Source organism: Callorhinchus milii, unplaced genomic scaffold (assembly GCF_018977255.1).
Source record: "Callorhinchus milii isolate IMCB2004 unplaced genomic scaffold, IMCB_Cmil_1.0 Scaffold1, whole genome shotgun sequence".
NCBI lineage: Eukaryota > Metazoa > Chordata > Chondrichthyes > Chimaeriformes > Callorhinchidae > Callorhinchus > Callorhinchus milii.
The window spans coordinates 8,795,739-8,818,069 of record NW_024704742.1 but is presented as its reverse complement, the minus strand read 5'-3'; the positions used below and the strand labels follow the sequence as shown (position 1 = coordinate 8,818,069).

Here is a 22,331-nt window from a genome sequence, read left to right as displayed (position 1 = left end):
GCCGCGTTTCGCCATAAATATAGTCAATTCACTTTACAGTATATTCTGTGAAGCGCTTTGAGATGTCGAGAAGACGTGAAGAGCGCTGTATCAAATGCCGGGATTATTGTTATTATTATTGTTGAGTCGGTGGCCTTTTTTGGGTTTGTCGGAGGTGTCAATCCTAAAGCAGAACGGCACAGAGAATCCCTAACAGAAAGCTGGATTTGTGTAATAATAGCCCTTGTGTTCGCTATAGCGCTTTATCACGTCTTCTCGACGTCTCAAAAGCCCTTCACAGAATATGCCGTAAGGTGAATTGACTGTATGTTTTGTGGGCGAAGCGCGGCAGCCGATTGCGCGCGGCAGCGAACCCCCACAAACTGCCGCGGGCGGAACATCACCAACTTATTATCCTCTCCTCTCCTCTCCTCTCCAGAGGTGCACACGCGGAGTAAGGAAATCCAACCCGGGCCCACGCGAAGGTGAGCGCTCCAACCACTGAGCGACAGGACTGCACTGCACTATTATAACAGGTAATAATAATAATAATAATAATTATAGAACAATAACAACAAGGCCGGGGGAGGGGGGGGGATCCAAAGCTTCACATTTGAACCTGATGACCGGAAGCTGGGAGAGGAGTTCCGGGTCAAAGGTCAGCAGTGAGGGCGACCAGTGCGCATGTGCCCGGGCCGCGGTGGCCGCTGGGAGGAAGGTGGCCGCCATGTTGAGTGTCCGGAGCCGGAGGCCGATGGAGCTGCTGCTCAGGGCCACGCTCGGCCTGAGCCGCCGCCTGACTCTGCCGCCGCGGCTCCTTCTCCGGCCTCCTCCCCGCTGCCGGCCGGCGGGGGCCAGGCCCGAGCTCAGCCCGGCCACGGCCCACGGTCAGCACCGGTGGCTGAGAGCAGGCCGCGCGCGGACGGCGGGGGGCGGCGCGGTGTGGCCGGAGGAGGAGGAGGAGGAGCGCTTCGGGGAGTGCGAGGCCGCGGAGGGGGAGCGGGAGAGCGAGGTTAGGGTTAGCGAGTGCGAGGCTGCGCTCGCCAAGGGGGAGCGCGGGGCCCGGGCTGCCGGGGAGGGGGAGGCCCGGGAGGAGGGTTCCGAGGCCGGGGCGCAGGGTCGCCGCCCCCCGCGGCCCCGCCAGCAGCAGGTACAGAGGCCGCATGTCAGCCCCGGGCCTCAATCCCCCCTCTCCCACCTGCCGTCCAGCAGCAAGAGACGAGCCTCCGGGCGGCACCCGATCTACGGCAGCCCCGACCCCCTGGAGCCGATCAGCAGCTGTAACTGCTCGGGCTGCGGCGCGGTCCTGCACTGCACCGAGCCCTCCCAGGCCGGGTACCTACCCAGTGAGAAGTACAAGCGCCTGGTGCAGGAGGGCGCCCTGGACAAGTCCGTGTGTCAGCGCTGCTTTCTGCTCGTTCACCATCACAGGGCTCTGGACGTCAAAGTGTCGGTTGAACAGTACCGAGAGATCGTGAGCGGCATCCGCAAGGAGAAGGCGCTTGTCCTGTACATGATCGATTTGCTGGATCTCCCCGGTACCATCATCCCCGATCTCCTCGATTTAGTGGGAGAGCAGAAATCCGTCTTAATCCTCGCCAATAAAGTCGACTTGATCCCATCCGATTCTCGGAACTATCTGAAGCGGATCCAGCAGCACGTGTTCGATCTCTGTGTCAGACATGGGATTTACGATGGGCAGAACATTAAAGATGTGCAGCTCATCAGTGCCAAAACTGGGTACGGAATCGAGCACTTGATCTCAAAACTGCAGAGTTCTTGGAAGCGCAAAGGAGATGTCTATTTGGTGGGAACCACCAATGTTGGAAAGTCTACACTATTCAATACCTTGTTGAAGTCAGATTACTGTAAATCCAAAACTCCAGATGTCATTCAGAGAGCAACGATTTCACGATGGCCAGGTGAGAGACAGAAGTAAACTATTCAAGCGTATGGGTCCGCTTTATACAAATTGTATAATCTTTGGATTGTATGAAGTTCAGCTTTGCTTTTTAACTTCATGTTTATAGTTGTGTACAACGCAGTACAGTACAACAACTTTTTTTATATAATGACTCCCAATGACTACAGTGGAGTCCTGTAGCTCAGTAGTTAGAGCACTCTCCTCACACGCGAGAGGACCTGGGTTTGATTCCCAGGCAGGACAAAACGTTGGGCAAGTTTCTGTGCTCCACGGGTCTCCGTTTACCTAGCAGTAAGTAAGAACCCGGTTGTTTTCGGGAGCAATAATCCCGTCTCCCCAAAAAATATAATTTGGTCACTCAATCCAATCGGCTGCTGGGTTTTGCCCACAAAATATACGGTCAATTCACTTTACAGTATATTCTGTGAAGAGCTTTGAGATGTCTTGAAGATGTAAATATGACACTATATCAAATGCAAGGATTATTATTGTATAAAAATGCTGCCCAGCCCAAGAACGGGCAGGCTGGTCTGATAGAAGTGCTCTGGAGAACTGCAGACCCACTTGGTTCATTAAACCCAATACTGAATTAGACCTAAAGAAACCAGTTCATTTTCTCCCTTAAGCAGAGAGCCCGGCAGCATGAGGAGGGACCTGAGTGAGGTGGAACAGAGTGAGAATTCTGTTAAGGAAAGTTAACTAGTGATTGTTTCACGTGGAGCAGGGTGGTCCAACCTTTTGGTTGCTGAGGGTCAGATGTCCAGTGAGAACCACAAAACGCTGCTTGGGGCAGAGAAAATTATTCTCCTTGGGGCAGAGAAAATTAAGAGGAGACTTAGTAGATCTAGTTTTCAAAGTTATGAGGGGATTCGATAGGGTGAACAAAGAGAAATTATTTCCACTGGTAAATGGGTTGGTAACCCGAGGACACCAATTTAAAATAGTTGTTAAAAGAAACGGGAGGTGAGGAGAATTTTTTTCACACAGCGAGTTGTTCGGTTCTGGAATGCATTGCCTGAAAGGGTGGTGGAAGTTGATTCAATAACAACTTTTAAGAGAGAAGTAGATAATTATTTGGGGAGGACAAGTTTGAAGGGTTTTGGAGAGAGAGGGTGGGCAAGTAGGATTGAATTGGATAGCTTCTTCAAAGAGCCGGCACAGGCACAATGGGCCGAATGGCCTCCTGTGCTGTATAATTCTATGATTCTATGATTTGCATATAAAACCAATATAGAGGAGTTCTGTGGAATTGGAGAGCAACAACAGCAAATTACATTTAGCGTTTTTCTCAGTGGGAGCAGACAAGATGGTATACACACATCAGTACAGGCATGCACCTGTACTAGTTGCTAAAAAATGTTTTTAATTGAAGTAGGGGAAGTAAGCAAGTCTTTGAAGACTGCCACTAAAATCCCCATTAAGTCGTTTTGCTCTATATTTTGTCTTTCACTCTTAAGGAAACTGGGGCTGTACTCTATATATTGAATGTGTATGAAAAGGGTACCAGTTCTCCTTTTGCTCTGCTATTTGTGCCCAGTTTTGTTCTAGAAAAGATCCTGACTGTCTCCAGAAATGCAATCTTGCGTTCTGTCAGAGTTGGTAAATATATAAATGAATAATAATTCTTGCATTTGATATAATGCCTTATCACATTGTCAAGATATTGTCTTCAAACGCTTAACAGGATATGCTGTAAAGTGGCGTGACAGTGTAGATTGTTGGTGAACACGGCAGCCAAAATGCACAAAGCAGTGTCCCTCAAACAGCCAATGAGGTGAGTGACCAATTTTTGTTTTTTTTAAAAAAATCTTAGCTGAATGTCTACAATTTGTATGTAAAACGTCCCCATAAAATCTGTTTCGAGCCTTTTAAATCTCTTAAGGTTTCCATTGTTATTTCATAATAATAATCACTTGGTATTCAGTAAACCTCACATAAGTCATATCAGTTGGGACCATACATTTAATGATTTATGCAAAGTACGAGTTATGTCAAACTTGCGTAAGTCATATCGTATATGGCACATGTAAAATTATGTATAATTTGGATTTTATATGACTAACACATAACAAAATACACAAGTACCTGACTGGCTGCACACATTAAGGCAAAGTTCTGCACCATGTTTAACCCATGTATATTAAAGCTATAATTGCATGTTCTTTCTATATACAGTTCTGCACAGTGCTGATCTTTATGTGGAGATAACATGTACTGGACAATGAATAACAAAACCAAACAGGTTTCAAAACAGAACTGTTTACAAAGTTTACAAAAACTCTTCACAACGATTGTTTCACGTGGTCCAACCTTTTGGTTGCTGAGAACCACAAAACGATGCCCTCACTTCCCCTCTCTCCTGTGATTTCTGCCCCTCTCCCCATGCGCTCGCACTCTCTCTCTCTCTCTCGTTGTTTCTCTATCACTCTGCTCTCTCCCCCTCATTCTCTCTCTCTCAATCACTATTCCTTCTGTCAATCACTCTCTTCCCTTTCTCTCCCCCCTCGCTCTCCGTCTCTGTTTCTTCTCCCCCTCAATCATTCTCTCTTGTGGCGGGGTTTATTGTGACGCCTTTCACAGTGAGGATGTTCCCAAACATTTCACGGGATATACCGTGAAATGCAGTGACTTTTTTTGTGTGGAAGAACTCTTTTGTGGACTATCTCTGAAATGTAAATTAGATGTTTGGTTTCATAGAAGAAGGTATAATCGTTGCATTTTGAAAACAAATTTTTTTTTAATGTTTGAACAAATTATTTTCCCAAACCTTAAAAATTAATCTTTCAATTTAACTGTTCATTTTTTGAAAAAATGCACTTATTTATGTGATTATGTAAATGTTTTGTTTCACAGGAACCACTTTAAATCTCCTTAAATTTCCAATTATAAATCCAACGCCATCCAGAATGGAAAAAAGAGCAAAGAGACTGAAAGCTGATAAGTCACAGACCGAATTTGACCTTGATGAAGAGGAATTGAAGCAGCTTCATCGACTTAAGAAACATGGCTACTTAATTGGTAAGGCTTTCATACTCGTCTAATAAAGGAGGACTCAATTGCTATTCTTGTTTCTGGAACTGACTCAGTTGGTGGCACTCTTGCCTCTGAGACAGAAAGTTATGGGTTCAAGCCCCACGGTGGGCCTGGGAACCTGTATAATCTAAGCTGACACTTCAATACTAGGAGTATTGTTGGAGGTTCCATCCTTCGGATGAGATGTTAAACCACAATCCTGTCTGCCTCTTCAGGTGGACATTAAAGATCCCATGGCACTCTTCGAAAAGAGAAGTAAGTTTCTCCCGATGTACTGGCCAACAAACCCCCAAATAAAATTGGTCGTACACTTCACCAATGAACTGCCAAATTTGCCCACAGGACATGAATCACTGCAGTAAATCCTGTGAAGCACTTTGGGATGTCCTGCAAACATGAAAAACACTATACAAAATGTAAGGATTATTACGCTCCCAACATCAAAATACCTCTAAGCATTTCACAGATAATTGTGGCCACGTGTAATCACTGGCTTTGTTGGCAAACACAAACTTGGTAACTCACTTTCCACACAGTTAAGTCCCACAAACCTCCATGACAGTGCAGCGCTCCACAGTACTTCACTAGAGAATGTGGTAGTAATGGGGTTCATAACAAATCTTGTCAATCTTGTTCAGTATACTATCAATTCATGAATTTATGTTCAAGTCATCAATTTAGTCATCAATACAGTAAAACTCACGTAAATTGTATCAGTCAGGACCATAACCTTTAATATGACTTGCATGAAGTCAAGAGTTACAGGCAAACTATATTAAGTCGTATAAAATTCTATTTAATCAATAATCTACAATAAGCCTGCGTAATTCATTGCAACTGGTAGGTGTGCGTGTGGTGACGGGTCATTTCCCGTCATTTAATGCAGCCGGTAAGTGCGGAAGTAATGTAGGAGAGCGGTGTTACGAGTTTTAGTCTGAGCTTTATTGTTTGTATCTCTGTAAACAACCCAGAATAGGTTCAGAAAGAGTAAATTTAGGAGTAGCTGAAAATGGTAGTAACCAAGAAAGGGACAACTGAGCACATTCAATAGAGATGAGACAAACAATTGGAAATTTGTAACACTTGGTTATGGAATTATTTTCTTTGACACTTAGGTAGAATTGGTAAAACCTTTCATAATTCACAAGTAATTCAGCAGAGAAACAAAGTTTCTGAACAAATGGAATGGGATCCAGACCAACTCGCCATAAGTATGGAAGATGATCATCCGCAAAATCGCTTAAACATCCAAGAGAATTTGGCATTTACGTACAATGAACTGAAGGATGCTCGCTGGTTTTATGACACTCCTGGCATTGTCAAGGAGGACTGTGTAAGTGAAGCTAAATTGCAATAAGTTGTTGGTGGTATAATGCAAATCACAAGCCATTTCTTCAGTTCAGGTCACTTACCAAAAGATTGATTGATCACATTTACAACAATGTATTCGCATCATTGTGTGATGAATTCTGGTATGCAGACCCGAATTGACACTATGGGATATAGGGACAGAACATCTTGTATTTCTATTTTTCTTTCGTCCAGTTTTATGATTAGTAAAATCATAAGAAAATCCTTGCAGTTGGAGAATCCAATTGCAGTTGATTTTACAGCCATTTTGTTTCCAAAGTAAAGTGTATAACTTCTCCAAGTAAAAACAAGGTTTACAAGTTACAGCACAATTTACATTTGTATCATGCCTTTCACGTCAGGAGGACTTGATACTGCTAGCTACATACCTGAGCTGGAGGTGGGAGCTGAAGACGGTGGGGGAGGGGAAAGATGCATAGTCAACGGTACATGAGATGGGGTGAGGGAAGGAGTGAGTGCAGGGGACTGGGATTCCAGAGAGCTGGGGAAGAAAGCTGAAGGCAGGACACATGAAGAGAGCCTCGGGTTGAAGGAGGGTGTAGAGATAGGGTGGTGTTGAACACCGTGTTTTAATCAAGATTCAGGAACTGAGGGAATCAAGAGAACACTCCCTTCAAAGAACTTTGTTTATTTTGTACCATACCTTTACAAACGTTCTTATATAACCTGCCTGCTTTACAACATTTTTTCCCTTTTTCCTTTAAATACTCCTTAGGCTTCATCAATACTCTTGAATTCTATTTAATTCTATATTTAATTATTTTGCTTAAACATGTCTATCTATCTATACCTATGTAAATCCATTTACTGTTCAACAATATTTGCTTTTATAACTCTTAACTCGAGTAAACTTCACAACTATTTACACGGTATCCACTCCTCATCACAGATAAACTCGCAAAATCTCCTTCTCAAATTGAACTCTTCCTGTAGGAAGTAAGATAGCAGCTCGCAGGACATGCTGCTCTGTCCCTGCACTTCTGTTACGTGTGAGGTAAACCAGTAACTCCCAGGACCAGCTGTGGGTGGTCTGCACTATCTTCCCTTCACACGCTGCCCCTCCGCTGTGCAGGTGATAAGACAGCGACTCCCAGCTGTGTACAGAGCGCACCGCCTCCCGTTCCCGCTGTTTGTGTCAGTGTGTGTGAGGTGATATGATGGTTCCCAGAATGAGCAGGTTGGCGCACACACCACCTTTCCATATTCTGTCTTTTGACAACTCACAGATTGACAGTAATATTCCTTGCATTTGATTCAGCACCTTATCGCGTCTTCGAGACATCTCAAAAGCGCTTCACAGGATATACTGTAAAGTGAATTCACTCTATATAATAATAATCCTTGCATTTGATATAGCGCTTTTCACATCTAGATGTCTTAAAGCGCTTTATAGAATAGACTGTAAAGAAAATTGACTAAATATTTGTGGGTGAAATGCGGCAGCTATGGATGAAGCTATAGACCATCAGGGGTTGAAGCTTCCCTCAATATTACCAATATATTTTGCAGGTCTTAAATCTTCTTACAGAACACGAGCTGAAAGTTGTGATGCCTTCTTCTGGTATTGTCCCACGTACGTTTGTACTTCAGCCAGGAATGGTGCTACTACTGGGTGCCCTGGGCCGCATAGACTTTCTGAAGGTATGGGTTTAGAATACCGATAGGAACAAAACAGGTGATCAGTGGCTTGTAGTAGTTTTATTATGTCACAATTCAAAGTATTGGGTCTTTAAACATTTTGCTCTTTAACACTGTAAATACCTTGTTTGTTTGATACTTGTGCCTGTACTGCCAAAAATGTCAGAAGGAATTGCCTGTACTTGCCATTTAATTATTTTGAGTTTTTTTTAGTAAAAATGTTTGTGAGGTGCTAATTTCTTATTAGATCTGCAGTTGCTGTGATCTTTGTTTGTTTATGTTGAGACTGAGTTTTTAAAAAATTCAAACAGATCAGTGCTGGAACTTTCTTGTTTGACCTCCACAGCAGGATAACAATAAAAATAATCCTTGCGTTTGATATAGCACTTTATCAAGTCGATAAGATGTCTCAAAGCGCTTCACAGAATATACAATAAAGTGAATTGACTATATTTTGTGGGCAAAACACGGCAGCCAGTTGTGCAAAAATTAGAGTGAGCAGGTACAGGCGTGTGAGAATTTTATTTTCAGATAAACTTCGCATGATGTAAGCATAAACTCTGTAAGCATTTATTAGTTTATACTTTAAAGCATCTTTTATTTATTTTACAGGGTGAAAAGTCAGCCTGGTTTTCTGTACTTGCCTCCAACCAGCTTCCAGTTCACATAACCAGCTTGGAGAAAGCAGATTCAATCTACCAGAAGCATGCTGGCAAAGCATTCCTTGGGGTAAACCACCATTCCGTATTAAAAAGCACAGAGTGGCTGAATAAGATACTTGGTTTAAACCTGACGTTTGCTGGGAGAGTTCAGTGGCGCTCTGCTTATCTGCATATCCTTTATCTGTCGAGCTAGCTATTCACCAAAAATGTTTAGTCTCGCACATTGTAACATGGGGAGGGACTCGTGAGGGCATTTTCCATCACCTCAGTTTCCTTGTAAATTAATAAAGCATAAGAACATGAAAATGCATTGAAATTCTTGTTTGAAATAAATGCCAAGAAGGTGTCAATATACCTGATACAATCTAAGCATTCTATATAATAATCCTTGCATTTGATATAACACCTTATCACATCTCAAAGCGCTTCATGGAATATACTGTAAAGTGAATTGACTATAATTTGTGGGTGAAACGGGGCAGCCAATTGCGCACAGCAGTGTCCCACAAACAGTAATGGACTAAGTGACATTTTTTTAAACAAAAATTTGAAGAAATTATTATTAAAGACTGTTTAGGTCTATGTGGCTGATCTTGCATGTTCTCAATGATTCTGTGAATTTTTCTACTAGGTTCCTATTGGTGGTGAGGAGAGAATGAAAGATTTCCCATCACTGGTTCCTCAGAATATTGAGTTGGAGGGAATTGGCCTGCTGGAGGCTGCAGCTGACATTAAGCTCTCTTCCGCAGGTAATGGCATTCATTTTTATAATTTTTTAAAGTTTCGATAGACAAAATAACTTTGGTGAGGGTATGTTGTATCCAATGTTTATTGTTAAACCAACACATCAGCAACTTGCCCTTCCTCTCAGGTACATATTGTCGGCAATGGTGTCAAATTAACAGAGCGATCTGCTTGTTTGACTTACCGACTCTTACCCCCACAAGCTGCAGATTATTCAGAACTCTGTAGCTCATGTCCACTCCCGCACCAGGCACTGTGACCCTAACACCCGCACCCTCGCCTGGCTTCACAGGAGGATAGTGTTCAAAATCCTCATCTTCACTTTTAAAGTCCTCTATGGTCTTGCTCCTCTCTACCTCTGTGACTTATGAACACTGTATCAACCTGTCCGCTTCCTCTACTCGGCGGACATTGGCCTGCTCCAGCTCCCCCGCCCTAGTATGCCCCGCCACTGTCAGTTATCAAATGATCTATAGTGACTATCCTCGGGGGTGGGGGAGGAAGAGGGAGGGTCTCTTTGAAACAAGTTGTTATGTTTGACAACATACTATCAAATATAATCAATCTGCTGTGGCGGTCTTGGTGGGCCAGTTCCTGAGCTAGGTGGGTCTGCAGTACTTCATCGCACTGACAGACCAGCCAGCCTCCCTCATAGGCAGACCATTCACTGGAGACATTGATTCTTCCCACTCATGTTAACCTGCAATCTAAAGCCTTGATATCCATCCCAGCTGGACACGCAGTGGGTAGCGTGCCAGACAGTGTTATTAATGGCAAGCTGGGGACTTGCCTGTGCCGTCTCTTTGAAAGAGCTACTAACTAGTTCCACTCCCCCAATCTTACCCCATAGCCCTGCAAATTCTTCCTTTTCTTCCTTTTCAAGTACCTGTCTAATTCCTTTTTGAAAGTTGTTATTGAACCTGTTTCCACCATATTCCATCAGGAACAACTTTCTGGTTTAAAAAAAAATTGTCTCTTCTCCCCTCTGGTTCTTTTGCCAGTTATCTTAAATCTATGTGCCCTGGTTACCGACCCACCGGCCAGTGGAAACAGTTTCTCCCTATCTACTCTAGCAAAACCCCTCATAATTTTGAACACCTATTAAATCTCCCTTCAATCCTTTCTGGTCTTAAGAAGAACAATCCCCGCCTCTGTAGTCTCCACAGTGGAATCCGCTTTTACCGGATGTCGGTTAACCTCAGACGTCTGGTAAATTGATGAAAACACCCGGCCCGATTCATTTGTATTTTTACCTGCTGTAAATATGACAGTTGATTTGGACAAAAATCCATTAATTCTGAGCAAAATGCTGTGCTGGTCACCGCTAGTGTACTCGCTGGGGCCTTGTGTGCATCCATTCAGCCAAGGGGTTCCGGGATGAAGATGGGAGGAGTCTACGATTGATTTGACAGCGGACTCCAGCCACTCGCAAGCAGCTGCAGTTGGGCTGTCAATCAGTGGCGGGGGGGGGCGCAGAGGAATGGGGCAGAACAAGGGAGGGAAACTGATTGATTGACAGCTGAGCCACTTGTGATTGGCTGGAGTCCATCCAATCAAAAGTGGCTCCGTGCTGTCAATTACTTCAGGCCCCCGCTAATTGGTCCCCTTCCCGTCCAATGAGAACAGCAATGGGAGGGAGGTAGTCGCTCCCCTGCTGGGCAGGAAAGTATTGTCTTACATTTTGCAGCCAAAGTAAATATATTTTACTGAATTGTGAACAGTGTATTTTAACTTTCACTGTTAGTTAACATTGGTTCAAGTGAAACAACATTATTACATATTATACGGCATCGGTGGAGCTCCTCCTACCCTCGGATGCTTCTTAAGCCGGATAAAATGTCCTTCCCTGATGTATCCGTCTTAACTGGCTTCCACTGTACTACTAATAAGTGAGATTATTGGTACAATTGTGTCTATTGGAGCTCAGTTGCTTTTTTCCCCAAAGAATTCCATAATTCAGAGACTAGTTAACTATTTTCCCAAACTGTTGTGTGTGTGTCTCTCTCCCTCTCTCTCATTCTGTCTCCATCTCTCAGTCTCTCCCTCTCTAAGTCTCTGTCTGTCTCTCTCCCTCGGTCTTTCTTTCTCAAAACCTTGTCTCTTCAAGCGCTCCGAGATGCTATTCCCCGTGAAGGGTTCTATAATCAGTGCAAGTGGTTGTTGATATCCAGTCTTTTCTGATGACTTTTTCAGGTTGGATTGCAGTGACAGCTCATTCTGAAGACAAAATTGAGCTTCGGGCCTATACACCAGCAGCAATTGGCTTATTGGTTCAGAAGCCACCTCTATTGCCATTTATTGTGCAAGTCAAGGGTGAACGGATAAGGAAAACCCCAGCCTATAAACTTAAAAAGCCGATTGTACAAAGCCTGAGTTTAAAATGATGTGAAATGGAGAATAGAATTAAAAAGTCGCAAAGCATGCCTTGAAACGTCTGATTTTTATAAGCTCATTGATGAAGTAATTGTTAAGTGTTCTGTGTGATGAAGAATGTTTCTCCCACAAAATGCACAGTAATTCACTTTACAGTATATTCTGTGAAGCGCTTTGAGACGTCTTGAAGACGTGATAAGGTGCTACATCAAACGCAGGGATTATTATTATTAATAAATCAATTCTGCTCGTCTGATATCCCAAATTTCTACTTGAAATTTCGTTACACAGGAAGAGAGGAAGTTGTCCCGTTAAGTTACAAGTCCTCGTATTCTGCCGGTGATGAGGACACCACCAGATTAACACCGAAAATGTTTGCTACTCGGCACACCCTGGTCTGTTGTCATTGGCAACTCAGACGAAGAGCAGTTCCGTTCAGTCCGTCTTAATTTGATTAAAAATACTTTACAAAATAAAACTGATTCCTTTGCAAACAACAACAATAATAACAATAATAATCCCGAACCTGTCCTGGAAAATAAAAATAAAACAGTTAAAGCAAGCGGGGTCTGTGTGTGTGTGGGGGGGACCTCTGCCAAATGTAAGGTGCACAGCCCCCAGTGTAGCAGAGGCGGGGAACCCACCCCCTGAGGTACACATAACCCGAGACAGTGTTTCCAGGTACTCACAGGAGCAACAGCGCGACGGCCATTACACTCCTCCCTCATCACAACCGACCGGTGTTCTGGGGGCGGGGCGGGAAGTGCCCAGTGAGCATGCGCCAGCCGGGTCGCGGTTTGATGACGTGTCCGGCGGGCTGGGGTTGATGACGCGCGGTGATGGGGGACGAGGCGGTCGCCATGGACTACACGGTGCACGAGGCCTGGAATGACGCCACTAACATTTACCTGATCGCAGTTCTCGTCAGTCTCGGCCTCCTCATGTACGCCAGAAAGTGAGTCCCCGTCAGCCCAACCGCAACCCCCCCCCCCCCAACCCCCAACACCCCTCCCCCTCACAACACCCCCTCCCCCCCAACCCCCTCCCCCCCAACCCCCAACACCCCCTCCCCCCCAACACCCCCTCCCCCACAACACCCCTCCCCCCCCAACCCCCAACACCCCTCCCCCACACAACACCCCCTCCCCCCAACACCCCTCACCCCCTCCCCCCCAACCCCCAACACCCCCAACCCCAACACCCCCTCCCCCCCAACCCCCAACACCCCTCCCCCCACAACACCCCCTCCCCTCCCAACCCCCAACACCCCCTCCCCTCCCCCACACAACACCCCCTCCCCCCAAACCCCCTCCCCCCCCAACCCCAACACCCCCTCCCCCCACAACACCCCCTCCCCCCACAACACCCCCTCCCCCACACAACACCCCCTCCCCCCCAACACCCTCCCCCCCAACCCCCAACACCCCCTCCCCCCACAACACCCCCTCCCCCCACAACACCCCCTCCCCCACACAACACCCCCCCCCCCCAACACCCCCTCCCCCCCCAACCCCCAACACCCCTCCCCCCACAACACCCCCTCCCCCCCCAACCCCCAACACCCCTCCCCCACAACACCCCCTCCCCCCCCAACACCCAACACCCCCTCCCCACACAACACCCCTCCCCCCCAACCCCCAACACCCCTCCCCCACAACACCCCTCCCCCCCAACACCCAACACCCCCTCCCCCACACAACACCCCCTCCCCCCCAACCCCAACACCCCCTCCCCCACAACACCCCCCCCCCCACACCCAACACCCCCTCCCCCACACAACACCCCAAACACCCCCTGCCCCCCAACACCCAAACACCCCCTCCCCCCACAACACCCCTCCCCCCCAACCCCAACACCCCCTCCCCCACAACACCCCCTCCCCCCCCAACACCCAACACCCCTCCCCCACACAACACCCCCAACACCCCCTCCCCCCCAACCCCCTCCCCCACACAACACCCCAAACACCCCCCCCCCCCAACCCCCTCCCCCACACAACACCCCCAAACACCCCTTCCCCCCACAACACCCCCCTCCCCCACAACACCCCCTCCCCCCACAACACCCCTCCCCCCCTAACCCCCAACACCCCCTCCCCCACACAACACCCCTCCCCCCACAATACCCCAACACCCCCTCCCCCCCCAACACCCCCACCCCCCAACACCCCCTCCCCCCAACACCCCCTCCCCCCAAACACCCCCTCCCCCCACAACACCCCTCCCCCAAACACCCCCTCCCCCCCACAACACCCCCTCCCCCCACAACACCCCCTCCCCCACAACACCCCCTCCCCCCCTAACCCCAACACCCCCTCCCCCCCACAACCCCCCTCCCCCGCCCCTAACCCCCAACACCCCCTCCCCCGCCCAACAGCCCAACCCCCCCAACACCCCCTTCCCCCCACAACACCCCTTCCCCCCCACAACACCCCCTCCACCCCATAACACCCCTCCCCCCACAACACCCCCTCCCCCCCACAACACCCCCTCCCCGCCTCTAACCCACAACATCCCCCCCAACAACCACCCACAACACCCCCTCCCCCGCCTCTAACCCACAGTCACTCCCCCCCCCCCACACAACACCCCAGCCACCAGCCCCCAACACCCCCACGCCCACCCCACAACAGCACAGCCCCCAACACCCCAGCCACCGGCCCCCAACACCCCAGCCACTGGCCCCCAACACCCCCCCGCCCCTAACCCACAGCCACTCTCCCCCCCGCACAACACCCCAGCCACCAGCCCCCAACACCCCAGCCACCAGCCCCCAACACCCCAGCCACCAGCCCCCAACACCCCAGCCCCCAACACCCCAGCCACCAGCCCCCAACCCCCAACACCCCAGCCCCCAACACCCCAGCTCAGCCCCCAATTCAGCCCACCAGTCGGGACCCCAGCTCTCTCCCCACCCCCCCCAACCACTTTCTCTCTGTCTCACTCTCTCTGTATTGCTCTCTGTCTCAGTCTCACTCTGACTCTCTGTATTGCTCTCTCTCTCTGTCTCTCTCTATTGCTCTGTCTCTGTCTGACTCTGTCTCTCTGTATTGCTCTCTATCTCTCTTTCTCACTCTCTCTGTATTGCTCTCTCTCTGTCTCTATGTATTGCTCTCTCTCTGTATTGCGCTCTCTCTCTCTCTCTCTCTCTCTCTCTCTCTCTGTCTCTCTGTATTGCTCTCTGTCTCTGTATTGCTGTCTCCCTCTGTCTCTCTGTATTGCTCTCTCTGTATTGCTCTCTCTCGCTCTCTCTATTGCTCTCTGTCTCTCTGTATTGCTCTCTCTCTCTCCGTATTGCTTTCCCTCTCTCCGCCTCTCTGTATTGCTCTCTCTCTGCCTCTCTGTATTGCTCTCTCTCTACTTCCCTGTATTAATTACTTTCTCTTTCTGTTGCTCTCTCTATATTAATAACAATAGCAAATCCTTGCATTTGGTATTGTGCCTTATCACATCGGAAGGACGTGGAGATTATTATTACTATTAAAGCCCTTCACAGGATTTACTGTGAAATGGATTGACTGTATTTTCAGGCAATGGAAGCAGCCAGTTTGCATACAGACAGCCAGGAAACGAATGACCAATTTGTTTATTTTGTTGTTCTCTCTCTCTCTCTCTCTCTCTCTCTCTCTGTATTACTCCTTATTACTATCTCTGAATTACTCTCTCTTTCTCTCTATGAATTATTAATAATCCCTGCTGACCAAAAGTAAATTTTAAAAAAAGTAAAATAAATTAATAAATTTTAACCACTTACATTTTGTTTGTGTATGGGTGACACCCTAGTTTGTTGTAATCAACACATCAGTAATATATAATAATAATCCTTGCATTTGATTTAGTGCCTTATCACGTCTAGACCTCTCAAAACGCTACACAGAATATACTGTAAAGTGAATTGATATTACTTTGTCAGCGAAATGCAGCAGCCAATTGCACACAGCAGTGTTGCAGTCTTGGATTAAAGTGACCAATTTTTTTTAAGGAATTATTACCCCCAGAAAAGCGATCCAACAATTGCCTAACAACCGGGCTCCTACTTACTGCTGGGTAAACAGAGCCGTGTGGAGTAAGGAAACTTGCCCAACATTTCGCTCTGGTGGAAATTGAATCCAGATCTCTCGCTTGCGAGGCGAGTGCTCTAACTACTGAGCTACAGGACTCCACAAATAATAGTGGTCACTTGCACTGATTTGGTTGGAAAGCAGGAATAATATTGTTTGAAATTAGTTTGGCTATGTCTGTTTTACAGAATCAACATTTATTTTGCTGTTTTTGTAGTCAGTGGCACTAGAAGTGATTAATAATGAAAAATAATCCTTAGATCAGATCCCTGACTGTCTAGGGCCTTGGGACGTCTTCTTGATGTGAAAGGCGCTATACAATGTAATTTTGTATTACTTGGTAAGGGAAGGGAGTTTCTCCCTGTGTCTTGGTCAACAATCCCGCTGATAAAATTGGCTATTCACTTAATTGTCAGGATATTGCTGTGCATAAATAGATAACTGCTACATTCTCCGACAAATACTATCACTACACCTGAGAGCAAATCTTGTGCTAGTATTGTGAAACGTTTTGATGGTGTGATAAGGCACTATATCAAGTGCAAGGATTATTATGTAATCATTTATATGTAAACGGGATGTGGTTGGAAAAAAGTAAAGATTTGGCTTTGTTGTAAAAATGTAACAACTTTAAGCCATGGTTTACTATATTTTGTTTCTGACTAACCTCAGGATTTTTTTTTAGGAATAAAAGGAAGATCATGAGAATATTTACTGTGCCACCGTCTGCTGGTGCAGCACCTGAGCCCAATTTTTATGATAACCTGCAGAAGGTTCGCTTAAGGCAGCAGTTAGAGATGTACTACATTGGTAAGCATTTTAGAGATCAGTGAAATAATACAAAACTACATTTGTATAGTGCCTTTCACGTCGGGAGGTCAGCCCGAGGCACTGGACAGTCAGGGATTTGGACGCGAGTTGGGGGTTGGGATCATGGAGGATGGAGGGCAGAGAGGGTGGGGGTAGAAGGATGGGGGTTGGTGGCCGAAGGCACTTTCTAAGAGGAGGGTTTTGAGACGTGCCTTGAAGGAGGCAAAGGGAGGGGGCAAGGCGAAGGGAATGTGAGATGGAGTTCCAAATGGGGGCAGAGAGGCTGAAGGCCCAACCGCCGATGGTGGTGTGGGCAACGCGGGGGACGTGAAGCAGGCTGAGCAGAGGAAGCGGAAAGGTTGATAATGGGTTAGCAATAAGTTTGGATTTGATATATTGAAACTGATGTTTGTGTACGTTTGAGGAATTACTAACTTAATTACATAGATTGTTCAGCACAGAAACACGCCATCAGCCTCAATATCCATTGCAGTGTTTATATTCAACAATCCACAGTAACCCACTCCTTACTTCCTCCCATACCTGTCTACTCTTCCCTCCAGATACCTGGCTTCCTCAAATGCATCTATACCATCTGCTTTAACCACAGGTTTGGGCAGTGAGTTCCATATTCATACTGCTCACTGCATGAAGTAGTTCCTCCTAAATTATTGCTTAGATCTCCATTCGCTATCTTATACTTGTGTCCCCCAGTTCCGGAATCCCCAACAAGTGGGAACAGCCTATTTATACTAATTTGTTGAACCATTTAATAATTATATATACTTCTATTATGTCCCCTCAAAAAAAGGCGTAACGTATCTAGTTTAACCTGCTAGCAGTAACCTGCCAGCACTGGTATCATCCTAGTAAACGTACACTGTGATCTTTCTATTGGTGGTATATCCTGGAATCTTTGTCGGGCAATGCTGTAATCTTAGCATTCTATATGGCCCTCAGCTGGTCTTCAAACCCTATGTCTGGTTCATTGCTAAGGCTGTCTTATTTAATCTGCAGAACCTTCAATTATGTCTTTATCCCACCCCATTGCTGCCAAAACCTTAATTCGTGCTTTGGTCACTTTGAGTTTAAACTTTGCCAACATTTCTCGCTATGACCTTTGTTCCCCCCCCACCCACCACCCACATTTCACCATTATAATTAGGGCTGATTGTGTCATCACACAGTATTCACGTGTATGTTCAGCAGATGTTTTCAGATCTGCCATAAAGTTGTTCATTCACTTTGTGGCTGTTTGTTGGATATTGCTGTGTTCAAATTGCCTATGTTTTTCTACAGAATAAACAGTCACTAACTTTACAGTTAAAAGTTTTGAAACACTTCGAGACATTTTGACAATATGATAAGACACTATATATCAAGTGCAAGGGTTATTATTAGGTTACTGGATTGCAAGTTGGATCATGAATCCTTTGTTGATTTTCTCTTCCCTAATTTGAGACCAATTGTGTTGCATTCTGATGCAGATAATAATCTTTGCATTTGATATAGTGCCTTATCACGTCTTCTAGGTGTCTCAAAGCGCTTCACAGAATATACTGTAAAGTGAATCGACTATATATTTTGTGGGCAAAACGTAGATTAAATGTGAGAACTTGCTGTATTGGAACAGCAGCTACACTGCATAAATTCATTCAGCCATTGGGATGTTCTGATTTACTGTTTTTTTTCAAAAAAACTTCATTATTTTTGTGATTTATTTAACGTTTTTATATTGTTTCAGCACGGAAGTATGACCAGCAAGGTCAATCAGACAGCATACAGCTTTCAATGGAGTAAGGTGCCCTGACTGCTTAGCATCATGAAGTCCTCATTGATGTTCATGCAGAATTGATGTTGAATATCTACATAAACTAAAGCCACTTTAACTGAAGGTTGACTTTGTAGAATGTGATCAGGATTGCTGGACGTTTTAAGGCCCTATTCTTCCAATGAAACAAAGACCGATCAACGACAGGGAAACAAATTCTGTTTCTTAGATGAAAAATAAGTGGCCAAATGTTGACTGCCTTTGGGGATCTCCAGATCTCCAGATTGGCAGTGTGATAAATGAGTTACTTTTTTACAAGCGAATCATCTCAGTTTACAACTGATCAGTCAAAATAACTACAAACAACTTGAAAATTATTGATTTAATGTGTATTTATTTTACAAATGCGCGATCATGGATTGCATTAGCAATATAAAGCTGAAAGAAAAGGAAACTAATGTTGGTGTAATGATATTAACTGCTCTGTTTAATTGCCAGAGTAGAGTGAAACTTTCTACCTGTAAGACTGGAAAATATTTGGTGTGTGCATTGGTAGAAAGCCCTTTAATAACAATAATAATCCTTGCATTTAATATAGCGCCTTATATCATTGAGACGTCTCAAAGCGCTTCACAGAATATACTGTAAAGTGTATATTTTGTGGGCTTGTGATTTGTTCACATGCACAGCTTGTAAATGTGCCTTTTATTCTTTTTTAAAATGACAGCCAAAAGTTGTCTCGTCTTTCTCATTTTGCAAGGGACCAAATTCATATTTTTGTATTGCTCTTTAGCATCTTAAGATTGGTGTAAATGTGCAGTGGATCCTTCCTCTTAAGTTGTGTGACTTTGCTTTATGGTTCCTTGGGCCCCTTTCTGTTTTGTATAATATATCTGAGCTATCTAGTTTCTCTTTCAAGCAACATTAGCCTTCAGTTAAAGGATCGCTCTCTTGTTCAATGTGTTAATATATCAATATCTTTTGTTGAATTGGCAAACCTTCTATTACTATGTGTACATTTTATTGAGTAAAGGAATTCTTCAACCAGATTTTTTTAAATAAATGTTTTGATTGAATGCTGGTAATAGGATTTCTATTATTGGTAATGACAAGATTTGCTCTTAGCAAGCTGGCTCCCGATGCTTCCAATTGGATTTTTTAACACAAATAGATAGTGTGTGTTTAAGCAATACTTAGGATTTTTCAAAAATGTTTAGAAATCTTATTTCCCTGTGTGTGTTTTGGGGATTTGGTTGCCAAACCTGGATTGAAATTGTCAGTGAGCCAGTTCAGCTTGTCAAAACTAATAAGTTGATCCTGCCCTCAACAAGATCAACAACTTGCATTTATAGGATCCCTACCAACCTGCCCGCTCCCTCCATTCACCGGACTCTGGCCTGCTCCATGATTCCCGCCCGACCCGCCCTACCATCGATGGTTGGGCTTTCAGCCTCTCTGGCCCCACACTCTGGAACTCCAACCCACGGTCCCTTTGCCTCGCTTCCTCCTTTGCCTCCTTCAAGGCCGGTCTCAAGACCCTTCTCTTTGATTGTGCCTTTAGTCGCCCTTCCACCTCTCTGCCTTCCCTCAACCCTACACCACCCCTCCCCCATGTTTGGGCCCCGACACCTGACTGTTCAGCGCTTTGGGACGTCCTCCCAATGTGAAAGGCGCTCTATAAATGTAATTTTGTTGTTGTATATAGGGCCCTTCATGCCGGACGGTGTCTTAGAGTGCTTAATTGTTTTCACCAATCATTCACACATTTTACAGCAGAAGTAACTCAAGGCAAGGAACCCGAGCAAATGTTTCCCATTTTAGTTGTGGGACTGAGGCATATAGTGGTCTCTGTGGCTACAGCTATTTAAATATACTGTACTAGCTGTACCCATTGCAGCGAAGCTTGCAACCAAAGGATCCAATATGGAATATAGCTTTCAGTGATACCACTCACAAACCATTTAACATGCCATAAACACTGTGTGTGCACCTTAAGCAAAAAGCAATTACCCACAAATTCTGCTAATACGTAAAGCTAGTTAACTAACTCATTAATACAGTATTGGCTGCATATTAGAGAGGCCCAGGGATTCTATGCTTTGTGTTTGTGAAGTTCTGAAAAAACAATTCCATAATAAAAGATTCTAATTTGCTGTGCTATATATACTTGTAGAAATGTACTTTTTGCTTTAATTATTTTTCTGTAATTACTTACTGTCAAGCTTTCTTTGTAAAACCTTGGCTGCCTCTGATTCTACCTTTTCCCAAACTTAACTGTTATCTGCAACCTTGCACCATCTGTGAGGTCATAAGTATATGCGAGGAAGATTTGGGATTATCGCAATACCTGATGCTCCCTACTTAATTTCCCCTCCATCTCCCTTAAAGACTACCATCTACTTTGTTACAGCCAATTGCAAATCCTTGTTTATGTCTTAACCTTAATACCCAGTAAAATCAGATTGTAAAATCAATTGTAAATGTTTTGGGGGTTTGGATTTCATTATATTTTATGGATTCCCGCAGTCAAGTTGGGATATTGCATCCTCATAACATAATTCACTTGAATTTATGCAGAGGCAGTTTTTAGAGAGATTGGGAGAAAAATAACTTTTCTTTGATTATTGACCCCCACTAGTTTCCAGCTTTGGGGTCAGGCTAACAATGTCTTTGTAGTTGCACTGAACTATAACAACAACAGATGACATTGTAAAGTACCTTTCATGTCGGGAGGACGTCCCAAGGCACTGGACAGTGGCACTGTCATCTTGAGCATGGAAACCATATTTGCTTGTTTCCAATCTGTTGGAACCTCAATAGTGCTGATTCACTCCTTGATCATTTCTGCCAGTTCTACACAGAATTACTCAGACTGAAACAGGCCATTCGATCCATTGAATCAGGCTGGTGTTCATCCTCCACAAGTCTCCTCTTTATACCCTCTTCCACACCCTTCTGTTCTCTTAAATAATCCTCACATTTGATATAGTGCCCCTCATGTTGAGAAGACATCTCAAAGCACTAACAATATACTCTAGAGTGACCATGTATCTAGGATCTAGGTGAATCCCTTCTCCCTCATGTCTCCTGCCTTGTCTAGATAACCTGGCAATAGTTCATCAGTCCGGGTCATCTACCTCTTGATGTTCCACCCATCTTGAACCTCAGTAGTGACCAAGTCCAATGTTGAGAGACTCATGTACTTTGAGACGGACATTGTAAGATCTGTTCAAATTAAAATGGACAGTGAAACTTTGGCTTATGGTTATGGTTTATAGTTAAGGTTAGTGCTTGGTTTAATACAACAACAAATTGGACTTATGCAGCCCCTTTCATGTCGGGAGCATGTCCCAAGTTGCTGGAAATAATTAGAAACTTTAAAAATAATAATTGGGTTTAGACGATTGCTAAAGTTTGGTCACAAGGTAAGGTTCAATGATGTAGTTTGAGGACGAGTTGCTGGCTATCTTGTGTATCTGCTGACAGATAGACAAGGCAGTCCGATTGGGTGGGTTTTGTTGCTACTGTGAGTGGAAAAAAAAGTCTTGGGGACGTATCTAATTTTTAAGTTTTTAATTTAAATCTGAAAAATGTCCTCCCCACTCTCTCCCATTCAGAACCTTGAAGGTTGAGGTGAGAGGAGAAGTGGTGGAGGAGGATGGAGTGGTCCACGGAATCGAAGGTGGTAGAGAGTTCGAGGAGGATGAGGAGGCAGAGGGAGCCCTGGTCACAGATGGACAGAATGTCATTTGTGTCCTTGACCAGAGCAGTTTCCGTGCTGTGAGCACGGAGGGGCTTGTGAAGGGAGTGGTAGAAGAGGAAGAAGTGAAGCTGGGAAGCAATGACTCTTTCAAGGACCTTGGAAAGAAGAGGGAGGTTGGACAGGGGCTGGTAGTTAGAAAGCAGGAATGGGTCTAGAGAAGGTTTTTCAGGATGGGGTTGTTTTTAGCTGTTTTTTAGGGGGAT

General features: G+C 45.2%; 2 protein-coding genes across 2 annotated transcripts; both read left to right on the top strand.

Annotated features, from left to right (window-relative positions):
• Positions 1 to 601: 601 nt before the first annotated feature.
• noa1 (nitric oxide associated 1) lies at positions 602 to 11,769 on the top strand. Its single transcript, XM_042338577.1, has 7 exons — positions 602 to 1,901; positions 4,757 to 4,921; positions 6,052 to 6,269; positions 7,817 to 7,948; positions 8,558 to 8,674; positions 9,239 to 9,356; positions 11,545 to 11,769. The coding sequence occupies exons 1-7, from the start codon at positions 602 to 604 to the stop codon at positions 11,733 to 11,735; spliced, it is 2,241 nt and encodes a 746-aa protein (XP_042194511.1). The 3' UTR covers positions 11,736 to 11,769.
• Positions 11,770 to 12,499: 730 nt separating this feature from the next.
• Positions 12,500 to 19,747, top strand: smim19 (small integral membrane protein 19). Its single transcript, XM_042336994.1, has 3 exons — positions 12,500 to 12,679; positions 16,470 to 16,594; positions 18,339 to 19,747. Exons 1-3 carry the CDS (start codon positions 12,564 to 12,566, stop codon positions 18,392 to 18,394), a joined length of 297 nt encoding a protein of 98 aa, XP_042192928.1. The 5' UTR covers positions 12,500 to 12,563; the 3' UTR covers positions 18,395 to 19,747.
• Positions 19,748 to 22,331: the final 2,584 nt, after the last annotated feature.

Excerpts from the sequence above, each read along its gene's own strand:
- noa1 (XM_042338577.1), top strand. The coding sequence starts at position 602 with ATGACCGGAAGCTGGGAGAGGAGTTCCGGGTCAAAGGTCAGCAGTGAG. Across the intron at positions 1,902-4,756 it reads AACGATTTCACGATGGCCAG|GAACCACTTTAAATCTCCTT; the intron begins GTGAGAGACAGA and ends TTTGTTTCACAG. Across the intron at positions 6,270-7,816 it reads GCATTGTCAAGGAGGACTGT|GTCTTAAATCTTCTTACAGA; the intron begins GTAAGTGAAGCT and ends TATATTTTGCAG.
- smim19 (XM_042336994.1), top strand. The coding sequence starts at position 12,564 with ATGGGGGACGAGGCGGTCGCCATGGACTACACGGTGCACGAGGCCTGG. Across the intron at positions 12,680-16,469 it reads CTCCTCATGTACGCCAGAAA|GAATAAAAGGAAGATCATGA; the intron begins GTGAGTCCCCGT and ends ATTTTTTTTTAG. Across the intron at positions 16,595-18,338 it reads GTTAGAGATGTACTACATTG|CACGGAAGTATGACCAGCAA; the intron begins GTAAGCATTTTA and ends ATATTGTTTCAG.